At 54.3% G+C, this 19,458-nt stretch overlaps 1 protein-coding gene across 2 annotated transcripts in view; it reads right to left on the reverse strand.

Annotated features, from left to right (window-relative positions):
• PSD (pleckstrin and Sec7 domain containing) overlaps positions 1-14,792 on the reverse strand; it is a 34,965-nt gene extending 20,173 nt beyond the window's left edge. Inside the window, exons 1-4 of one of the 2 annotated variants that reach the window (XM_069019482.1) lie at positions 14,016-14,792; positions 13,833-13,935; positions 12,724-13,192; positions 6,915-7,358 (exon numbers count right to left, since the gene is read on the reverse strand). In XM_069019482.1, coding sequence (XP_068875583.1) covers positions 6,915-7,358; positions 12,724-13,192; positions 13,833-13,935; positions 14,016-14,792 — 1,793 coding nt within the window. Of the gene's footprint in view, positions 1-3,185; positions 3,290-3,756; positions 3,826-6,914; positions 7,359-12,723; positions 13,193-13,832; positions 13,936-14,015 lie in introns of those variants that run through there. The other variant, XM_069019484.1, reaches the window with a different exon arrangement.
• Positions 14,793-19,458: the final 4,666 nt, after the last annotated feature.

A 19,458-nucleotide genomic window follows, 5' to 3' on the forward strand; every position in this document is an offset into this window, starting at 1 on the left:
TTCCCTGGTGAAAGCAGCTCCAACACCGTGCAGGTCCTTGGAGACGTGCTTTTCTCAGACCACTGCTGAACTCAGCAGTGCCAGGAGGTGATTGCGGTAAGACCTGGATAGGTGGCCGAGGCAGATCTGTGCCCACTTGGCTCCAGTCCTCCCCAGGGAGACTACCTATCACTCCAATGTACCCTGGTGGAAGCAGCCATGAGAGTGGTCACAAGGTCAATAGGAGTTCATCAGGTCTGACTCCACCAGCTCTGGGGAGCTGTGCTGGGCAGGCAGTTTCCAGCATCACTGTCTGCATCATCAGCACACCCCATCCTGTGGGCAAATCTTCCACCTGCCTAAAAGCTCTTCTCCTCCCAAAACAGCCACATCCAAAGGTGCTGCTGGCATGGGCCCTGGTGCCTGGCTGTGCCTTCACTGTCTGTCAGGGTCAAAGTTGCTCTAAGGAGTGCCTGACAGTGGAACAGGCTAGGTGCTGCTGGGCCAGTGCTGGGCACACACCTGGGCCCCACTTCAGCTCCTTGTGTGGCTGCAGTTACTGCAACCTCAACCAAGGACAGAGGTCACAGGCTCTTTGATTGCCAGAGGCAGAGGAGATGAATCCATCCCAGCAACTGGCACCTGCCAGCCATGGGTTGTGGTGATTTTTTGCTAAAATCCTTATCTGCTATCACAAGGGCACAGGCACTGTCCCCTTTGCAGTCCAGCAGTTCCAAGGGTGCTTTTCCAGTCACAGGCTGAGCTACAAAATGCAAAGCCACCCCTCCAACACTCCCCACGCTCCAACTGCATCTCCAGAGCAAGTCGCTGCTCAGTCACCCTCTCAAAATCTTTTAGTTCTTCTCTGCACCATCCCTAAAACTCCAGATATCCTTCTGGACCTCATCTATCCTGCCTGAGAGGTTGTCCTCCCTCACATGGCCAGTTCCTGGAGCATCCAGAGACAAACCTAGAGCTCCAAATCTCCCCCCATGACCTCTCTTCCCAGTCTGTGGTCCTCAGCTTTCCTACCTAGTGCTGAGCATCTAGGCATGGAGCCATTTACTAAATCTCTCTTGTCCTTCAATACCTGTATCTTGCTGCAGGGTCCTAGTCTGTTACTACAATTCCTGCCTTGCTACTTGCAATGAGCATGCAGGGATCTCAAAGCTTGAGTCTCAGTGGAATCCGCTGCTCCCTCCCTCACCAAGTCCCAGTACTAATTTGGTGTTTTTCATCAGCAAAGCATAACCTTGCTCTCAGGACAAGGTACTACTCAACCATGCCATGGAATGGGTTTTTTTTCTAGCACTCAAGCCACTTTCATGCAGTTAAATATGGACAGTCAGCCTCTATAGGCTCAGAATGCCCTCTTTGTGGCACCTGTCTTCCACCACTCAAAGCCCCAACTGGCTTGGAGAATGTGCAGCTTAAAGACAGGAAAACAAGAGCCCAATTCTCAAGTAAATGGAGAGCAGAACAAGAGACGTGTCCATGTCTGAGGTAACTGAGGTTATGCTAATTTTCTTGCCAATAAGCTAATTGCAGGTCTCAGGGTGAGGGTTTTTTGGTGTACTTAGTAAAGTGACATTTTAGTTTGGCCTGAAGAAACACTGAGATAATATTTTTTACATTAAATACACTTAAGGAATAAAGATCAAATTTGATATTGTGCAAGTATCCTCAGTGTGCCTGAAATAAGTCATTCCTGAGCAGACACAGAGCTAGCTCATCCCTCTCCCTGCTGCCACCACTCACATCACTGGGAGCACAGGTCCCTCTGTCACCTGAGAGGTGTTTGCTAGAGCCCAGTGTGCTGCAGTGAGGCACATCTGGGGGTCTCTGCAAGGAAGGCACATGATCCAGCACAGGGCTCAGGGCTCACCCTGGGACAGAGGCTCTTCACCGACCACTTCCCACCCCAGCTCAGCAGAAGGACTCGTGCTTCCCTGTCCTGGAAAACTGCTGCAGAATCATGGTCCTGCTCAGGGCCACCATACCACACACACTCCTCCCAGGTCAGATGGTTCTCCAGGGCCCAAATGTTCCTTCTCAGGGCCAAACACTCCTTTTCTGGAGCTGGATCATCATCTCACCTCAATATTCCTCCTCTAGCTGACCGCCCAGAGCCCAGAAGCAGAGACCACAGTACCTTCCCTGGCTGCAATACAGTGTGTCACTGCAGGAGTCCTGACATCCTCTCCACCTTGCCACCAATCAACCAAGCTTACCTGGCACCACGTTTGCTCCATGGCTGCCAGCAACCAGGAGCAAATCTTCTCTTCTGGATGTGGAGCAGCAAGAAGGCACTAGTTCTGTAAAGCCAGGCCCAAGGGGCTCACCTCCACCTCCGAGATGCCAGCAGGGACCTATCTGCAGCAACAACCTGTTCCCCAGGAGCTGGGGTGTGCTCAGCTAAGTTCCTGGGCTGTCCAGGTCTGTCCTGACAAATTTTCAGGCAGGACACGTGCTGTAGGAAACTCCAGACCTTTAAACACAATTCAAGTATCTCTTGCTCCCCACATGAGGCTGGTTTCATCCTACACCATGAAGGGACATGGCAAGGAGCCTGGTGCAAATCCACAAGGGACAGGTGCATGCGGCAGAGTAGCACTCTCCCCTCAGTTCTGGAAGGCCCACATGCATAGCTAGATGCTCGTTGCCTCTGCCAAGCAAACCAAGCCTGCCTAATGTTGCTGCTAAGAATGTACCAGACCGGATCTTTGGCTGAGCTAAATAAACGCTGCTCCTTCCATCGGTCTCAGTGGAGCGACTTTGATTTATGACAGCAAAGATCTGGGCCGGTTCATTCCGCACAGAACTGAAGTTAGGGCTGGGAGGACACCTGAAGGTCAGCTAAACCAGCCTCCAATCACAGGCAGGGCTGGTTGTGCTTTCTGGCAGCTCTGGAGTCCAACAATCACCCAGCCACAGCAGCACCCACCAGCATTACTGCTGACAGATCCAGATAGGACTGAACTTTGGGCATCTCTGCCCCTCCTCAGTCTTGTTTCTCTGCAGACTTCCAGAACCTCCCCTGCAGCACCAGCCTTCTCTGGAGATGTCTATCTGTCCTACATCACCCCATCCCACCAGCTCTTCTTGTGAGGGACACAACTGCTCCTGCAGAGGACAGGGACTGACACTACAGTCCCACGAAACAATTTCTGATGCCAGCTGAGAGCCTTAAATATCCAGTTACTCACCTGCTGGATGGAGGGTTGTCTTCTTCAGAAACACAGATGCCATGGGGTCAGCACAGGAAAACCTGGGTGTCTTGGACCCTTGGGCCAAGACCAGCCTAGGGGTTCTGAGCCAGATCCGAGAGCTGAAATTAATGCCTGACACATGGGGCTGCATCCCACACATATGTGCTACTGCTCATGCCTCTGCAGGCAGACCTGCCATCCCTGGGATCCACTCTCCTCTGTGCCATGGTGGGCTGATGTGTCTTATGTCCTGGCTCCTGCTGCCCTTCATGGCTTGACATGGCCTGCATGGGGGAAAATTCCCCCAAGGCTTGTCCTCCATTTCTTGCTGTGCCAATGCTTGTGGGGAGACCTCTTCATCCTGCACCCTAGCCTTGTCCCCCTACTGTACTCCCAACCCAGCCCACCCCATACCTCCCTTCCCCTGTCTTCATCCTTTCCTCAATGTCCACCTTCCTCTGCTCAGCTCTCAGCCTCAACCTCCTGCATCACACCCCGAATCCACCCCATGGGGCCCCAAGCTGGGCACAGCCCTTCAGGGCATCCTCACCAGTTTGCCCAGTGCTACCTGGGAGCTCAGGCCAGCTGAGAGACCTGCGCTGGCCCTGGGAGGGGAGGGGCACCGGCTCCCCGACCGCTGCAGTGACTAAAGGAACCTTATAAAGAACGGCAGCAGAGCTGGCTGGCACGCCCCGTGCTCCAGCACACGCCAGCAGCCGCGCTCTGGCAAGGACGCAGCCCTGACTCCCGGCGCATCCTCCACCCGGGGCGGCTGCCAGCCCCACGGGCTCCCCGCTCCTCCCACACAGCCGCAGCTCCAGGGCTGAGCTCTCCCTCTAGCGAGGCTCCAGGCGTGCTGCCCTCGCCGCGGTGTCCGGCCCTTTTCACCAGGCGGTTTGCAGCCCCGCCTTTGATGTTGCTTCTCCCGCCTACCCTTCTTTCTGTCCCACCGCAGGCAAGCCCCATGCGGTCCCAGCAGAACCTGCCTCGCTAGCAGAGCGAGTCACGTCTCTTCTCTCCCCGGACAAACCTCGGGGACCAGCACGGCTGTGCCCGAGGCCGAGGCTGACTCCAGAAGAGTGGGATTGGAGGGAAGTTGGGCAGCTGGATTTCAGGGGGCTTGCACCCCCAGAGAGATGCAGTTTGCCCATTTACATTCCTCCGGGGCTGATGCCCCACCGCTCACAGTGCCTACCTGTACAGGACTGGGCAAGCCAGATGACCCTCTGGACACCTGCTTGCACCCGGCAGCTTGGCCAAGTCCTGCAATTTGGACCTGCAGTTGCAGAAGTCTGGCTGTCACCACTGAAGCAATCTCCCTGCAGTCCCCAGGGCTGCCCCAGCTCCTGCCCCACCATCTTGCCAGCACTGCATCTATCCCTGGCTGGCATCCCCAGTTCTGGAGGGACTCCCAAGGCTTTGGGGGCTCTGCCTCCACACATGCTTTGCAGAGATCTGTCATGGCCACAGGGAAAGACTGCTTCAACTGCAGCTCTCTGCCTAGCAAGAGTGAGGGACCTGCACACTTTCACCTCCTGCCCAAATGGGGTGACAACCTACTCACAGAGCCTATGCTGGGGGTGTCACTGTGGGGTGTCCCACTATGGGGAGGGCAGGGAGGGGGTTCAGTCTCTGCTTCGTCCCTTTCAACCAAGCCTGCTGGAGTAGGTGCAGGCACCCCAGAGGAGACCTTTGTAGGTCTGCACTTAGACATACTTCCCACATACAAGGTCAAGATAAAAGCATGGTCTTAACTATCATGTGCCGAGTTACACCAGAGCCTTGGCGTAAACAACAAGGCTGCATGAACCAAGGCCACTGGCTGTTGGGGACACCACATCTCCCCAGCAATGCAGGGGCATCACTGATTGGCCATTCCTGCCACTGAGGGAGGTGGGAAGTCACAGGCTGCAAGGCTGTCTCCAACCCAGATCCTGACCCCAACTATTACAACAATTAGCACCAAAGCTTTTGGGGATGCGAGGAGGACAGCCACAGGGCAGCACATGCAGGCCTAGACCCACTGGTGTTCACCACCAGTCACACCAAAGCCCTGCAGCCCGAGGTCACCTCTGCCAACCCTGAGACTGACAGACAGTGTAAAGCACAGTCTCCGCGGCACAATCTCCCTGCCTGGGGTCCCCAGGCCCCCTGCTCTGGTGGCAGTCAGTCTGTACTGCTTGTGACCATGGACAGTGCTGAATGCCTTGCTCTGGCCCTGCTGGCACAGGTGATGATGCATTAGACTGACTGCAGAGGGTCCTTAGCTCCTTTCCTCAGCATTTCCATTGAATACCCCTTAGTGGGAGCATTACAAGGATAAGCTCTGCTTGATCACATCAGCCCTGCCAGGCATCAGATCAACCCTGCCAGGCATCAGGATCTGCTGGTTCAAGCTCATGAGAACCTTTGAGCAATCAGCCCAGCCACTTCTTCCTGAAATTGCTTGGGAATCTTCAGCTTCATGTTCAGCTCCACTGAGAGTCTAGAAAGTTGGTAGCACCAGTGATGGGGAAGAGGAAACTTCTTGGATCTCCCCCTTGCCAGAACCCCCTGCCTCCTGAGGACTGATCCTGCAGATGATGGGCTGTCTCAGACCCTGGTTCCACATGCCTTCCCTGCTTCCCAACGTAGTTCCTGCTCCCAGCCCCAATCTCCAGTCCTTTCCACTGCACCAGACAGCAGATTCCGACCACACCTCCCTCTCTGTCCACCGTTGCCTGTGGGACTGTGAGGAGAAGCTCACTCCATGCTGGAGAGCAGAGAGCTGGATTGCTCCAGGCTGGGGGCCTGCAGCAGTGCCCTGCTCCCCCACCTCTCATTTCTCACTGTCATGCCTGGATACTGTCACCCTTCACTGCCCTGTGCCTCCCAGACATGACCAGTGTTACTGCACAAATCTTGCCTGGCTTCTGTGCTACCACGTCTCTGGCTTCCATGTCCCAAAGAAAGGGAAGGCCTAAACCAGCTCCTCTGTGTCCCAAAATGCTCTTGGACTGACCCAAGGGCCACAGAGCTGATGTGATATCCCACTCTCCTCTCTTGACTGCAGACACCACAGAAGACACAGAGCTTAGATCTTCACCTGGCCACCCCAAGCTGAGCCTACAAAGATGGCACAGACTGCCACCAGAAGTTACATAGGTTTGGTGTGGAAAAGACCAAAGCCTGGTGGATGAGGGATTCAGGATGCTCATCTCTGCCCTCCATCTTCCAACATGAACATGGCTGAGGAGATTCAGGAAGCCAGAACAATAGGTACAAGACTATGGGACTCCTGCCTTTAAGAAACAAGTGGCTGCTGTGCAGATGGCAAGGGATGAAGTCCCCAGTAGGGAAACGCTGTTGAATTGCTACTGGTAGTCAGCTTCAGACTGGCTCTCCCCACAGCCATCGCAGATGCTGGACTGCCTTGCAATGAAAACCACCACAGGATTATAGTTTGGCACTCCCTGGTTGCTTGGCTGAAGGAGACCTCACAGCCCTCCAGTACCTACAAAGCTGGCAAAGATGAAAATTGAGTTGTGCTCCCATCAACATACCTACCACAGTACCATGGTGATCACTGGCCTGATCAGTCACTGTCTACAAAATCTAGCATATGCAGTCCTGACCCTTCCCCAGCAACACAAGTTAGATGCTGGCTGCAAACCAGACCTCACAGCATTAGACTCTACATCAAGCCTTAGTGGCCCAGCTGGACGGCAAGCAACTTTGGTCACTCACCTTGTGTTGGAGGCCAAGGGAGTGCCAAAACTGTCCTCTGAGTGGCAAGGGCTGTGCCGAACACCCTTCCTTCGTCTCCCCCGCTTCTCCTCCCTCTCTGTCCAGGGGGCATCTGTGGCTGAACTGGTCCCAGAGTCTGGCTCTAAGTGAGCCAGAGGAGCAAAGTTCTCCTCGATCAGCTTGGCGCTATCTCGGATTTGTCCCTGTATTTCTGGGGTGAGAGTTGGGAGGTCAAAAGTGAAAAAGGTCCCATGGGTAGGGGCTGGGGAAGAAAGGATGTCAATGGAGTCCAGGCTGGTGTAAGATGTGCCTTTGGCTCGATGGGACTCCATGATAGTCTCAAAATGCTTGCTGAAAGAGTCCATGCCATCCTTGGAGAGACTGTGCCCTAGGAGGAAGGGCACTGGAGACTTGAGCATACCCTGTGTGTCTTGGTCCATGATCCTAGAGGGAAAGAAAGTGAGAAGAACTGATCATTGAAGAGCTAGGGATCAAAGCCTCGCACTTCAGAAGGAAACTGAGGAGGGTAGAAACCTCTTCTGAACGTCTGTAGACCACCAAGGAAACACCTTGCCTGCCCAAGACACCATGGGAAGCAGGGCTGGCCTCCCTCCAGACATATGTTTCTCCTTTAATATGCCACAGACTTTTGTTCCTTTACTGGCTCATCCTCATAAGAAGCTTATGAGATGGCTACTGCTCCCAATCACTTGACTTGAGCTTAGATCCAATAAAGGGCTCAAGTACTAGAAACAGGATGTGGTTCAGCTCCATTTCCAACCAAATCTGGAAGTGGCTGAATTTTTCATGAGCCTTCAGAGCTTCTGTCACCAAGAAGGCTCCTCCTGAAGCTGCTCAGAACAGCATGACACCTTCCTCCATGACACATTTCACTGTGGTCACTGAGTACTATGCTCAGAGCATGACCAACACTCACCTGCAAGGTTTGCTGGCTGTTTCCACAAAGTGATGTTGAGTCCCAGGAGACATGTGTGACTGAGCACAAAGCGATACTGAGCTCCAGGTTTCCCCAGGCAGTACAGAGGGAGCCTCACACCCATCTCTGGGCTTGGGGATCTGAGCTGGCCCATGCCCTAGAGGCCATGATTGGTCCTAGCTCATCATCTTGTCAGGGATCAGCCCCACGGAAAGGCCCAGCCTGTCTCCAATGCCAGTCCAGACCAACACAGAAATTTCTAAACCCTGAAGCCCTGAGTGTTTTGTCCTGTAAATGAGGTGAAGTACAGTCTGCCCACTTACCTAAGCACATGACAACACAGATGTTTGCAACCCAGGGAACATCAGTGCTTCAGCAGTAAAGCACAAACACAGTCCTAAAAGCCTACTTTACTCATAAGCTGCTATCATTTTATTATAGCAGCAGAAAAGCACTTGTTATGCCACTCTCTCCTCTGATTAAAGGAGAGGAACCACTCCAGCCTGTCATAACATTTGTTATGAACAAACAGCTTCCTACAGAAGGCTCAGAAGATGCGTTGCTGTAACACACACCAAATTATTTTCATTCATTAGCCTTCACATGCCACTCAAAAATCTCACCCCAATTACTTCAGCAGGCCAAGAGCTGGCAGCTTGACTTCCCCTGAGTGTCAGCTCTTTTCAAGGGGAGTGCAGCGAAGCCAGACACAGGTAAGCAAGGCAGGGAGCAGGCTGATCTCGCCTATCCACCAGTATTTCCTTGGCTGTGCAGCACCACTTGACACTCTTACCATTCCTGGAGGAGCGCCAGGAGCAGCCACTTCTGAAATGGCTTTTAGTAAGGACAAGGCAGAATAGACCTCTTTAATATCTGCAGATGTGCTTTACAGATGCAAATGTGCATTTTCTGTCCTTCCCACCCAGCCTCATGCTACTAAACCAAGCTAACGCTGCTGACCATTTCGCACCTTGAATCCGTGAGGAGGGTGAATGACTGTGCCAGGGAAGACAATGCTAGCAGATTGGAAGGAATTTTGTTTCCAGGAGAGGCAGGGAGGCTCATTTTGGTGATCAAATATATTGCCACCAAGCCATAGAAAAACCATGGCTGGTTTTGTCCACACCATCCAAGCTCTGGAAACAATGTCTTTACCCTAAAATATCAAGCACAAAGCCATTCAGTTCCAGAAGGACGTAGCCACAGCAGCATGGGAGCAATATTGCCTGCTCAGACCCAGATGCTTCATCAGCCCCTGCTGCACTGCCCAGCTCCTCCACGCTCCGCCCTGGTCCCCCAGGAAGGGTCACTGCACTGAGAGCAAGCCAGAAAAACCCAGCTGAGAGGAGCAGAGGAGAAAAGGAGATGCAGGAGGAGATGCAGAAGCTGTAATCAAGCATCTGTGCAAGGATGACAGGCAGCAGGAAGCAAATAGGTTTCCAGCCTTGAAGCAGTGAGCCTTCCTTAGGAGAGGGCCAGGCAGACATGGAATGGAAGCGGATCCAGGAGCCAAAAGCACCTCAGGCAAGGCTCTGGGTACGGGATCTGAGCAGCTGGGTTTCTCATGTATCTGATGGCAGGCAAAGGGCTCTCCCACCTGGTGCTGCAAAGATATGCCATCCCTGGCAGGGGGAAGAAGAGGGGAAAACCTCTCCTCTGGCCCTTGGTGGTTTTAACTCTCTTCAAAATTCTCCTGTGACTCTCCAGACCCCTGACTGCCTCAGCCATGCCCCACTCCTCCAGCTCCAGGTCCCTCCAGCCTGCACAGGCACCAGCAGCTGCTGTGTGAGGATCTCAGCTCAGTTCAAAGAAGGTGAGACTGGTCAGCACTGCCCAGCAGCCCCTAGCGGTCCTCACTTTGTCCCATGCTTAGGTACAGGTACTGATCACAGGCACTGCAGTCTCCCCTGACTGTTCACACTTCCCTGCCACATCCACGCCGTCATGCTGTCCCATGCCCTCTCACAGGAGCTGCGGGCGCCTCCCCTGCTCACTGACAGGCACCTGCCAGTGTCACCCCGACCCCGGTGCTCCATCCAGGAGCACCACCCCGAGCTGTGGCTCTATGGCCACCTTGGGCTCCGGGACAACACATCAGAGGCTTGTGGCTATTCATGCAGGTTAAGCACATGTTAAGCACTTGATGAAATTGAGACCATAACCATTTTTCTAATCCCCAACAAAGCTTGCCCTGCAGCTATTCTCTTGCCAACAAGCAGCAAGCACAAAGGCTCTGGAAAGGCTCCCCAAGCAGCAGATCTAAGGGCTTTTCTGGGCAAGGCTTACAGGGAGAAAAGGCATCAGCCTCCCATCAGCCCTCTGTGCTCTCGGGGGAACACAGCATTCCCTAGCAAAGCCTCTTCTCTCTTATCAGCCAAAGGCATCCATGCTGAGGGCCAAACCAGGCTCTTCCTATAGCTTAGCCAGCATGTCTGCTGATGCTCAGGGAAGAAGGGAATTGAGCCTGCTCTCGCTGACAGGTCTCGGCTCTCTGGTACTAATAGGAATAAAGACAGTAAAGGCTTAGACTAGTCATTAGAGTCAGTAGATATGACTAAATGTATTCAGGAAGCGGATTTGCTGGAAAAAGACACCATTTCTTCCATCACTTTTCATGTCTTGTTTGATTTGGTGTTGATTTTTTTTTTGCTGTTAGCATGCTCTTATTTTGGGAGGGTAAATCATGAAAGAAGATTCTGAACTTTGGCCAGAAGATGAAGCACAACAAAGTAGCACCAAGCCAAAGTCCCTCTTGCATAGGGTGCTAAACCCTTAAAGCTAGATTTTCAAAGGGATGTACATGTCTAAAAGCTGAAAACCAGCATCAAAAAGTACTTCAGTGGTTTTGTAGGGCTAGTCCTTCCCAGCAACCAGAACAGGCCTGGGGTTCAGCAGCTCCTGCAGCAGCAGAATGGTGCCAGGTCCAGAAAGCCACGGCGGCTTCTTCATCCCCCCAGCTTTACCCCTCCTGTGAGCAGGCAAAGCAGAAAGCTTGAAGTAGAAAACATCAATACTGGTGACTGGTAAACAGGGATAAGGACTGCAGCTGCAGAGCTCAAAACAGTGTGTAAGCAAAAACCCAGGGCTGTGATGCAGGGACTAAACAAGCTTGCAATTTGAGCCTCGTGATTTTCAAGACACTGTCTACAAGGTCTGCACTTACCAGGGGAATATTCAGGGGGCTGCACAGGGAAGAAACAACTGGTCTACAAAGAAGCTGTGCCAAATGAACATGACACCCCTATACACACATTGGTAATTATACTGGGAGCACCATCTTTTAGGAGCAACAGTGTGTTGCTTAAGGACACATCCAAGCTTTCAGCACTGCCTGGGGAGCTACAGTAGGATGTCTCAGAGGACAAAAAACAGGTCTAGCCTTACAGCTCATACAACTCACAGTGGCCTCAAGGATATTTGGAAATAAAATAACGCTATGCAAAAAAATTGTTACAGCAAATTGAAGAACTCACAATAGCAGTAACTTTACACCTTACTCAAACATTCATTTGGAAAAAACCCAACACATTACAAATGGCTTATTTTCAGCTTTCTCTAGAACCCAAATTTTTGGAGGAGAGGGTGGCTGGCATGTATTTGTCCCCTTCAATAGAGATGCAAGGGCTGGACAAACTGACAAGAGTCCATCTCCTCTTGGGATGCACACCTTCCCTCCTTGTTAGTTCAGCACCTTCACTCTTTTCTTTCCCAGTACAGGAGCACTACTGTATTAATGTATTATTAATGTATGTATTTCATTACTTTAAATTTCTGCCAACATCAAAACCTCCCTTTTCCTTTTCTTCCACCTAAATGCTCCCCACCTACCTTCTGCTCACAGCTAGGTGAGTTCATGCTGCCATGTGGCATCCCAGGCACCACCCTGGTTTTGCGCTTCCCAGGTGAGACCTCTCCCCACTCCTGTGGAGCATTTGCTGATGATGCTGAGCCTCCTCACCTCACTCAAGACTCTTGACAATACACATGTCACAAGATGCCTGCACTGGGCCTTTCCCCTCCAGGTGGTTGTCCAACACAGTGCTCTGGAGCAAGCATCTACCTGATGATGCCCATCACTCCTCATGGTCAAACTACCACTCCAGCAGAAACTTCATGGGCAGAGTTTCATGCTGCCAAGCCAAAATGCCATCTCCCATATGTGCTAATTGTCAGTGCCTGGCATGGGGCAGACAGCAGCTGGGAGCACACTTGCTGCCCATGGGTAGGCAACTGAATGATAATCTTGGTGTCACCCACTCCATCAGCCTCCCAGCAAAGGGTGTTTTGCCACACATCTGAAAAATTACACAGAAGGCAAAAAAATGCTTTTTTGATCCCAGTATATCCCCTACTCTTTCCTGAACATGGCAAATACCTAATGAAGCTGAGCTGCTGAAGCACAGTCATCTGTGGGGAGAAGGACAGCCCAGCAGCACCTGCCAGCCCAGAGCAGCTCCAGGACACGACCTGTGCTCTGGTGCCCTGACGCTGTCACCCCAACACCAGGCAGCACCGTGGCAGGATGTAATTAACCTGGCAGGACTCATGCTGGGAAGCCTTGACTCAGCTGGGCAACCTGAACTGCAGGGCTCACCCCAGGCAAGCGAGGCCCATGGCACAGCACCCAGAGCTGGATTCCCTGTTCTGGCTTATTCTTTCCATAGGGCAGTGAGGGCCCCCTCCCAGTCCCACCCCAAGCCCCAGTACCAATCCCTGTGGTGTGATCCAGGACCCCATCTCACTCCCATGCACAGCTTGCATGCTGCTACTGGGATTTTTGGCTCAGACACTTTCAAGCAGAGCTTGTTTTGCCATGCAGGGTGCAATAAGGAGAGTGAGAGGAGCTTTTTGCCCGTGCGCTTGGAGCCTCACCTTTCCCTCTTTTCCTTCCTCATTGCCTCAAACACCTCATCGTCCTCTTCCATGTCCCTGTCCCGCAGCCCATCCTTTGAGCAGCTGGTGCCTGGGGCGGGTGGCTCCTCCGGTGTGCTGTTCCTCCTGCCTGGCGTGCCCACAAAACTTGGGTTGCTCTCACTGTCCTTCTGGCTCTCAATTGCTGAATCAACCTCCTCCTTCTCGGCCAGGATATCATCGATGTTGGTTTCACGATAGCACCTCAGTGGCACAGTGTCCAGGTCTGTCTCAGAGTACTTCACTGTCCTCCTTATAATCCCAGTTTCACAGAAGCCAGGCTTCTGGCTGCCCAAAGGAGACACTTCTATCTCCACCTCCACATGGCTCAGGTTATGTTCAGGTAGCGACCCTGGTGGCTCAGCTGGCAGTGGGGAGACAGGCTTCTGGGGGAGCTCAGCCAGGGGAGCGGAGTCGGGGGCAGAGGAGCCTGCAAGGAAGGCCCAAGTGTTCAGAGACATGGGGAGCTGCAATGGGGAGCTCTGAGGAGCCACTCCTGCAGCATCACACACACACGCATGCACACATGCACACCCCCAGAGTGCTGTCACATGTCATGGAATCAATAAGGCTGGAAAAGACCTCCAAGATAGTCAAGTCCAACCTTTGACCAAACACCACCATGGCAACAAAACCATAGAACTAAGTGCTATTCCAGTTGTTTCTTGAACACCTCCAGGAATGGGGACTCTACCATGTGATGGGCATGGGAGAACAGTGATGAGGAGGCAAAAGGAGAAATGGTATGAGAGGCAGAGACAGGCTGTCAGTGCTAGCGCATCTGCAGCCAGCCCTGAGACCCCATCCAAACCCAAAAGCTCTTCTGCAGAGGCAGCCAGGGGCTCTTTTGCCGCCTCTTTTGCACGGCCACATGGGACTTTGCAGGGAGGTTGGTACATGCATGATCTGACCCCAGGAGGACATAGGCTGGCCAGTCGTGGGGAAATCAGCCCTTTGGTGGGCACTGAGAAGACCCAAGGGATGTGCAGCCCCAGTATGAGACCTGGCAGCAATACAGACTTAAAAGGAGGGGTGGGCCAACCCAATGGCATCCACCTGCAACTTCTTACCTGTCTTTGGGATATCTGAGGTGCCATAGAAGAATTCCCACTTGGCCTTGGCAATACGCTGGGCATGGGCGGAGCTCTGTCGGGGATACAGCCAGGTGCTGCCCTGCAGAGAAGAGAGCAATGAGCAGGCAATGCATACCCAGGGCAGAGCCCACGTCCAGTGTAGGAGACCCTGATACCTACCTGATGTCGGGGCTCTGGCTTCAGGGGACTCCTGGCGAAGGTGGGGAACTCCTCTGGCAGCCCATTGGTTAGGGATCGGCAGAGGCAGCTGGTGTCAAGGGCACAGAGCTCCTTCCCACAGGGACGTGTCTCCCCAGGGGTCCTGCCCCCGGCCAGGAGTGGGTCAGATGCGGAGGCCTCCAGCTTCAGCGTGTGCAGGAGCCGCTCCTGAGGCAGGGGCTGGGGCTGGGGGGATCCCACATCCCCCCCGAGCTCCAGACTGCGGCTGAGGCTGTAGGGGCCATTCTCCCAGCGGAGATGGGGGGTTGTCGGGCAACCCACGGTGCGCACGCTGGCCTTCTCAATGAAGCGGAAGGTGACCACGGAGCTGTGTCCCTCCGGGGTCGCCGCCACCGGTGGACTGCGGCTGCCCAGAGAGGCAACCGCTAGGCTGGGCCGGCCCCGCCGTGGGGTGCAGGGGGCGGTCAGTCGCCCCGCGCCTGGGCAGCTCCCGCTGCCGAAGGGCGCTGCCTCGGCCGGCCTGCGGGCCAAGGAGCCGGTGCTGTTGTAGAGGCCGAGGGGGCAGCGGCGAGCATCGGGCGCCAGGCCCTTGCGCAGCAGGTGGAGGCGGCCGGCGTTGAGGTTGGGGGTGAGGCAGGGCGGGGGGCTGCACCGCCCAGCCTCGGGGCTGTCCCCCACCAGCCAGGGCCTCCGGTTCACCCTGTGGGCAAAGGGCGGGGGAGAGGCAGCGCAGCCGTCTTCGGCGTGGAAGCGGACGGGTGCCCCTGCTTGGGCCATCCTGACAGAAGAGGGCACAGAGGTGTCAGGTCCAGAGCCCAGCAGAGTGGCACAGGCACAGCAAGGCAGGTTCCCAGCACCCCTGAGATGTCTGAGACAAGAGGCGATGCATCCTCAGGCAGTCCTGAAACAAGGGCAAGGAGCTGGTTAGAGAAGGGAAGGCACAGAAAAGAGTCTGAGGCCATGGGGAGGACAAGCCAAAGGTGCCCTGCCCTCGTGGCAGAAGAAAGATATGCTCCAGCTGAGACAGCCCCCAGCAAATCCCCTCCTGCTGCAAGAAGAAGGCAAGGTTCATCAAGGGCATCTCACCAGCACCACTGCCTGGATGCTGGCAGCCCTTTGCTTGGTCCCCAGGCACCCACAGTGATTGCTTTCTCCCCAGGGTGCCAGGATGCTCAGGCACTTTCCCCACAGTCCTGCACCCCAGACACTGCAAGAGAGTGCACTATAAAACGGGTTTCATTCATTCTGCTTTAGGCTGAATATATTTACTACCCACAGCCTACAGCCTACTAAAATCACTTCAATAAGGGGAAAAAAAAGTATCTACTGTATCACTGAGACATCCTCCAACTATACTTGCTCAAGGAGTTTAATATGAACAGCAAGGGCAAGGAGCCTCTCTCTTTGGAGGTCAGCCTGGGTTTAAACTGTGTCACACCAGCACACATCGCAGCCGCTACTGATGGCACAGACAGAGCTGTCAACACCAGTAGATCCAAAAAGCAGTGGTAACAGACAATCTCAGCCTGGGGAAACACAGCAAGCCTGTCCTGCACATAGCTCATCTGCCTGCCTGTCTCTGCCCAGAGACTGTATACCTGGAGATGAGACCAGCTACGCCACAGCAGCAGGTGGGTGGCTGCAGGGGAAGGCAGGATCTGGAGCTCCCATCAACCCCACTGGCAGGGCTGCTGACATTTTTCTTTCTCCCATTGAAGCTAAAACTTGTACTTATCCTTCTCTGAGTTTCTTTGAATTCCTAATGTGCAGAGAAGACTCTGCCTTCGCTGCTTGTGCCTTCTGACAGATGCCAAGATACTGAGTCCCTCGCTTTCATCATTTGAAAGTGAGAAACCATATGCCAGCTGCAAACAGGAGAGCATGATTTTCTTCTCCCTGTTTCTGAGTGCAAACCAGACAGGATTAAATTTCTAAAGGATATGGGGCTGAATTTTCAACAGTGTTTAGGCTCCAGAGATGCACAGACAAAACTCTTAATGAAATAACCCAAATCACACCTGTGGGGTAGGCGCCCATTTATCTGCACTATCACACTGCTGAAAAAATCTGTCCTGCTGAGCAACAGCAATCTCTAATTCACTCACTGCAAAATTTTATTCTCCTGATTAATTTATAATTTACTGTTTTTACAATCTTTTCTCCTGTTATGGTTGTGTTCACATCCAAGGTTGCTGAAGTTAACTGATAAATAATAAAGATGTGGGGTTTATATATTTCAAATGAAATTCTACTTTTTTATCTCAGTGCAGACTGACACACATGCCAAGGAAAAAAATTATCTCTAGGAATAGTTTGCTTTCACTGTAACATAACAAATCTACAAAAACCAGCCTATCTCAAAACATGTGAGCTATCACTAGAATAAATGGGATAAGCAGAATGTCCTCCTGGTTATTAAAACGGAGTTATCAAATTCAGAGTAAAGGTCATGCCTGCCTTTGACCCACCAAAGCTGGATGGCTACACCATGCAGTGGAGTGAGCTTTTCTTTAATAATGAAAGGTAAAAAGCACAAATGCAACTGAAATGAAAAACCAATGATGGAATGAGCTCCGGCTTCCTGCATGCTGATTTCAATTGTGAATCAAACATGCTCTTTAAATCACTGTGATGAATGGGTTGGGCTGTAAAGCACTGGTGGGCTGGAGAGAGTCTTGCTGGTCCCACTGCCTAAAGGCAGGAGAAGTCCTGCAAAGAAAAGCTCACAAGGTGTCTGCCTGGGCAACCCTGGGCATGAATTCAAAGAGAAAAACTCAAGAGCTGCAGTGTGATAGCCGGGAGCTGCACATCACTGGGGGATTAAATTTGTTCAATAAAACATCCCACAAGAAACTTGTTCCTCCTGGCTCTCCCTCCTTAACGGCCAAACAGATGTCCAGGGATGCTTCCTGGCCATTGCTTTGAGCCATACCCAGTGCAACAGGGGATGGCTTCTCCTCATGCAAGCGCTTGCCTGGCAGAATGGGGTGATGCGGAGCGAAGGCAGCAGGCAGCAGGAACTGCTTACGCTGCGGGGGAAGCGCACACCCACGCCACGGGAGTGTGGGGACAAGGCGTAGGAGCGGGGGGAGGATGAGAAGGGATTGGGCAAAGAAGGGGACAGAGATGGGAGAGAGGCTGGAGGTTAAATTCACACAACGGGCCGTATTTGTGTGCTGGACATGGAACCCATGGCAGAGAATCGGGGAAACCGGGCTTTGGCTGCCGGGATACCTGAGGGGGCTAGGGTAGGATGGACCCCGGGAGATGACTCTGCCCTCCGGAGGCACACAGAGCAGTTTGAGGAGATGAAGTGGTGACCGAAGCGCGATGTCTGGAGGCCCTGGGGCTGTGGGGAAACAGGTGACCGCTTTCTGGTGTGGTGTCTAGGCAGGGGACGTGTCCCCACCTTGGAGCTGAGGCTGAATATGCTCTTCACTCCCCGGCCCCCCCCGCACGGCTTCCCTCACCCGGCACCTCCCGTCTCGGCGGGATCAGCCCTGAGTGGATGTGACATCCATCCGGATGAGGAGGGAGCACCCTCGGCCAGGGGGGCTGCGAAGCCGCCGGCCGCGATCTCCCTGCCTGGGCATCGGCCCCGTGCCCGTCCCTCCGCACGGGCACACCGGGGCCGGAGCGGGTCCGGCTCCGCCGGGTGCCACCGCAGCCCCGTGCCGCCGCGCGCCGGTCACCGCCGCCGGGAGGGCGCAGAGCCGCCCCGGTCCCTGCAACAACTGCTGCAACTTTCCCCGCTCCCCCGAGCCTCGCTCCGGCCTCCGGTCCCCGCCGCGCCCCGCCCCGCCCCGCTCCCCGCGTCTCACCGGCAGTGCCGCCGCCGCCGCCGCATCCTGCGCGCCGCTGCTCCGCGCTGCCGCCGGCACGGCTCGGCTCGGCTCGGCCTGGCCTGGCCCGGCCCGCCCCGTCGGGCGCGGCGCGGTACAGTACGATACAGTGCAGTGCAGTGCAGTGCAGTGCAGTGCAGTGCAGTGCAGTACGGTACGGTACAGCACCGTGCCACCGGCCGCAACCCGCCGCTCCCTGCCGCGCTAATCCCGGCCCGGGGCTGTCACTGCGCCCCGCTGACAGCCACGACAGCCAATGGAAAACCCCCTCCGGGGCCCGCGCCCCGCCCCCTTCGGTGGCCCCGGCACACGAGGAGCGGCCGAATTCACACCGGAATGCGTGTCCCCATGTGCGGGCAGGCCGGCGGGTCCCTCACCCGTGTAGCATCCTGCACATGCTCGGGTCCCGGTGTACACACCCCTTGTGCGAACCTGGCCTCGTGCACTGGCAGCGCGACCCCGGGTGCCGGTGTGCCTGTTCCAACGCCACACCACTCACGTCCCCATGTCCTGGTGCGCTTATCTCCGTTCATCAGCGTGCAACACCGACATGAACGGCCTGTCCCTGCTCAGCTGCATGCAAGGTACTATGTGACCACTGGCACGTGTCATGCATGAGCATGCACGGCCTGTGCGTTGTGCCCTATGCCAAAGTGTACAGGCTCCCCTGTGCCCTGCCACTGCTTAAGAATCACGAGGATGAGAAGACAAAAGCTGCCATGTGGTCTAGGCCACCAACCAACATCAACAAGTCCTTGCCTTAGAGCACAGGCTCTGTGCCAGGGACTTACCTCTCCAAAGGTCATCACCCTAAGCACACTACAGCCATGGGTGTCAAGGTGTCTCAGGCCAGCAGGAACTTGATGTCATGGTGTCACTAGGCACCCCAAGGATGGTAAAAGCCACACCAATTTCAGGAAACCACTTCTAGATACAAGGGGGGAAAATTGCCTATCCTTTGTCTGCTGCCGTGGCATGGGGGCTCCACTGGCACCAATGGCACGTATGAGTAGAGCTCATATGGGACAGCTGGGTACCAAAGTGAGGGGTGCTGTGGCAGGTCTTCAGGACCCTGTATTGCCAGAACACTGGGTCTGTGTGTGGCAGCCACTGGGACTGGCAGCCAGCACTTTGTGCCCTTACAGGTTGCCAGATCGATTTGCTATTAAACAGCACTTTATTACCCAGCCCAGCAATCGTTATTAAATGTGTGTGAGAGAAGAAGCCCAGGGGAGCTGGGGCTTCATGTGCACATTGTGTCTGCAAGAGAATTTGGGAAGAGCTGCCTCTCCTTGCTGCTTTCCCTGCCTGCAGCAAGTCCAGCTCCATGCTCATCTGCCCCCACTGGCATCCAGAAAGTGTGTCTCCTTCTGCCCTCCCAGGCATGGGGGAAAAGCATCAGGCTGGGCAGGCTTTCCTCATATTTAATGCATCAAAGTGCTGCCATTTTCTCCTTCCTTCTCCAGGCTCCTGCCTGTGAGGGGCCTCTCTCCCCCACACCAAGGACTGTGGGTCTCGGCTGCCTTACACACAGCCGGCTTTTCTGGCAGACTCCAAGAAGCTGGGCTACTTAGGGGCCTCACTGGTGAAGGATCAACGAC

This window comes from Aphelocoma coerulescens, chromosome 6 (genome assembly GCF_041296385.1).
Source record: "Aphelocoma coerulescens isolate FSJ_1873_10779 chromosome 6, UR_Acoe_1.0, whole genome shotgun sequence".
Lineage (NCBI taxonomy): Eukaryota > Metazoa > Chordata > Aves > Passeriformes > Corvidae > Aphelocoma > Aphelocoma coerulescens.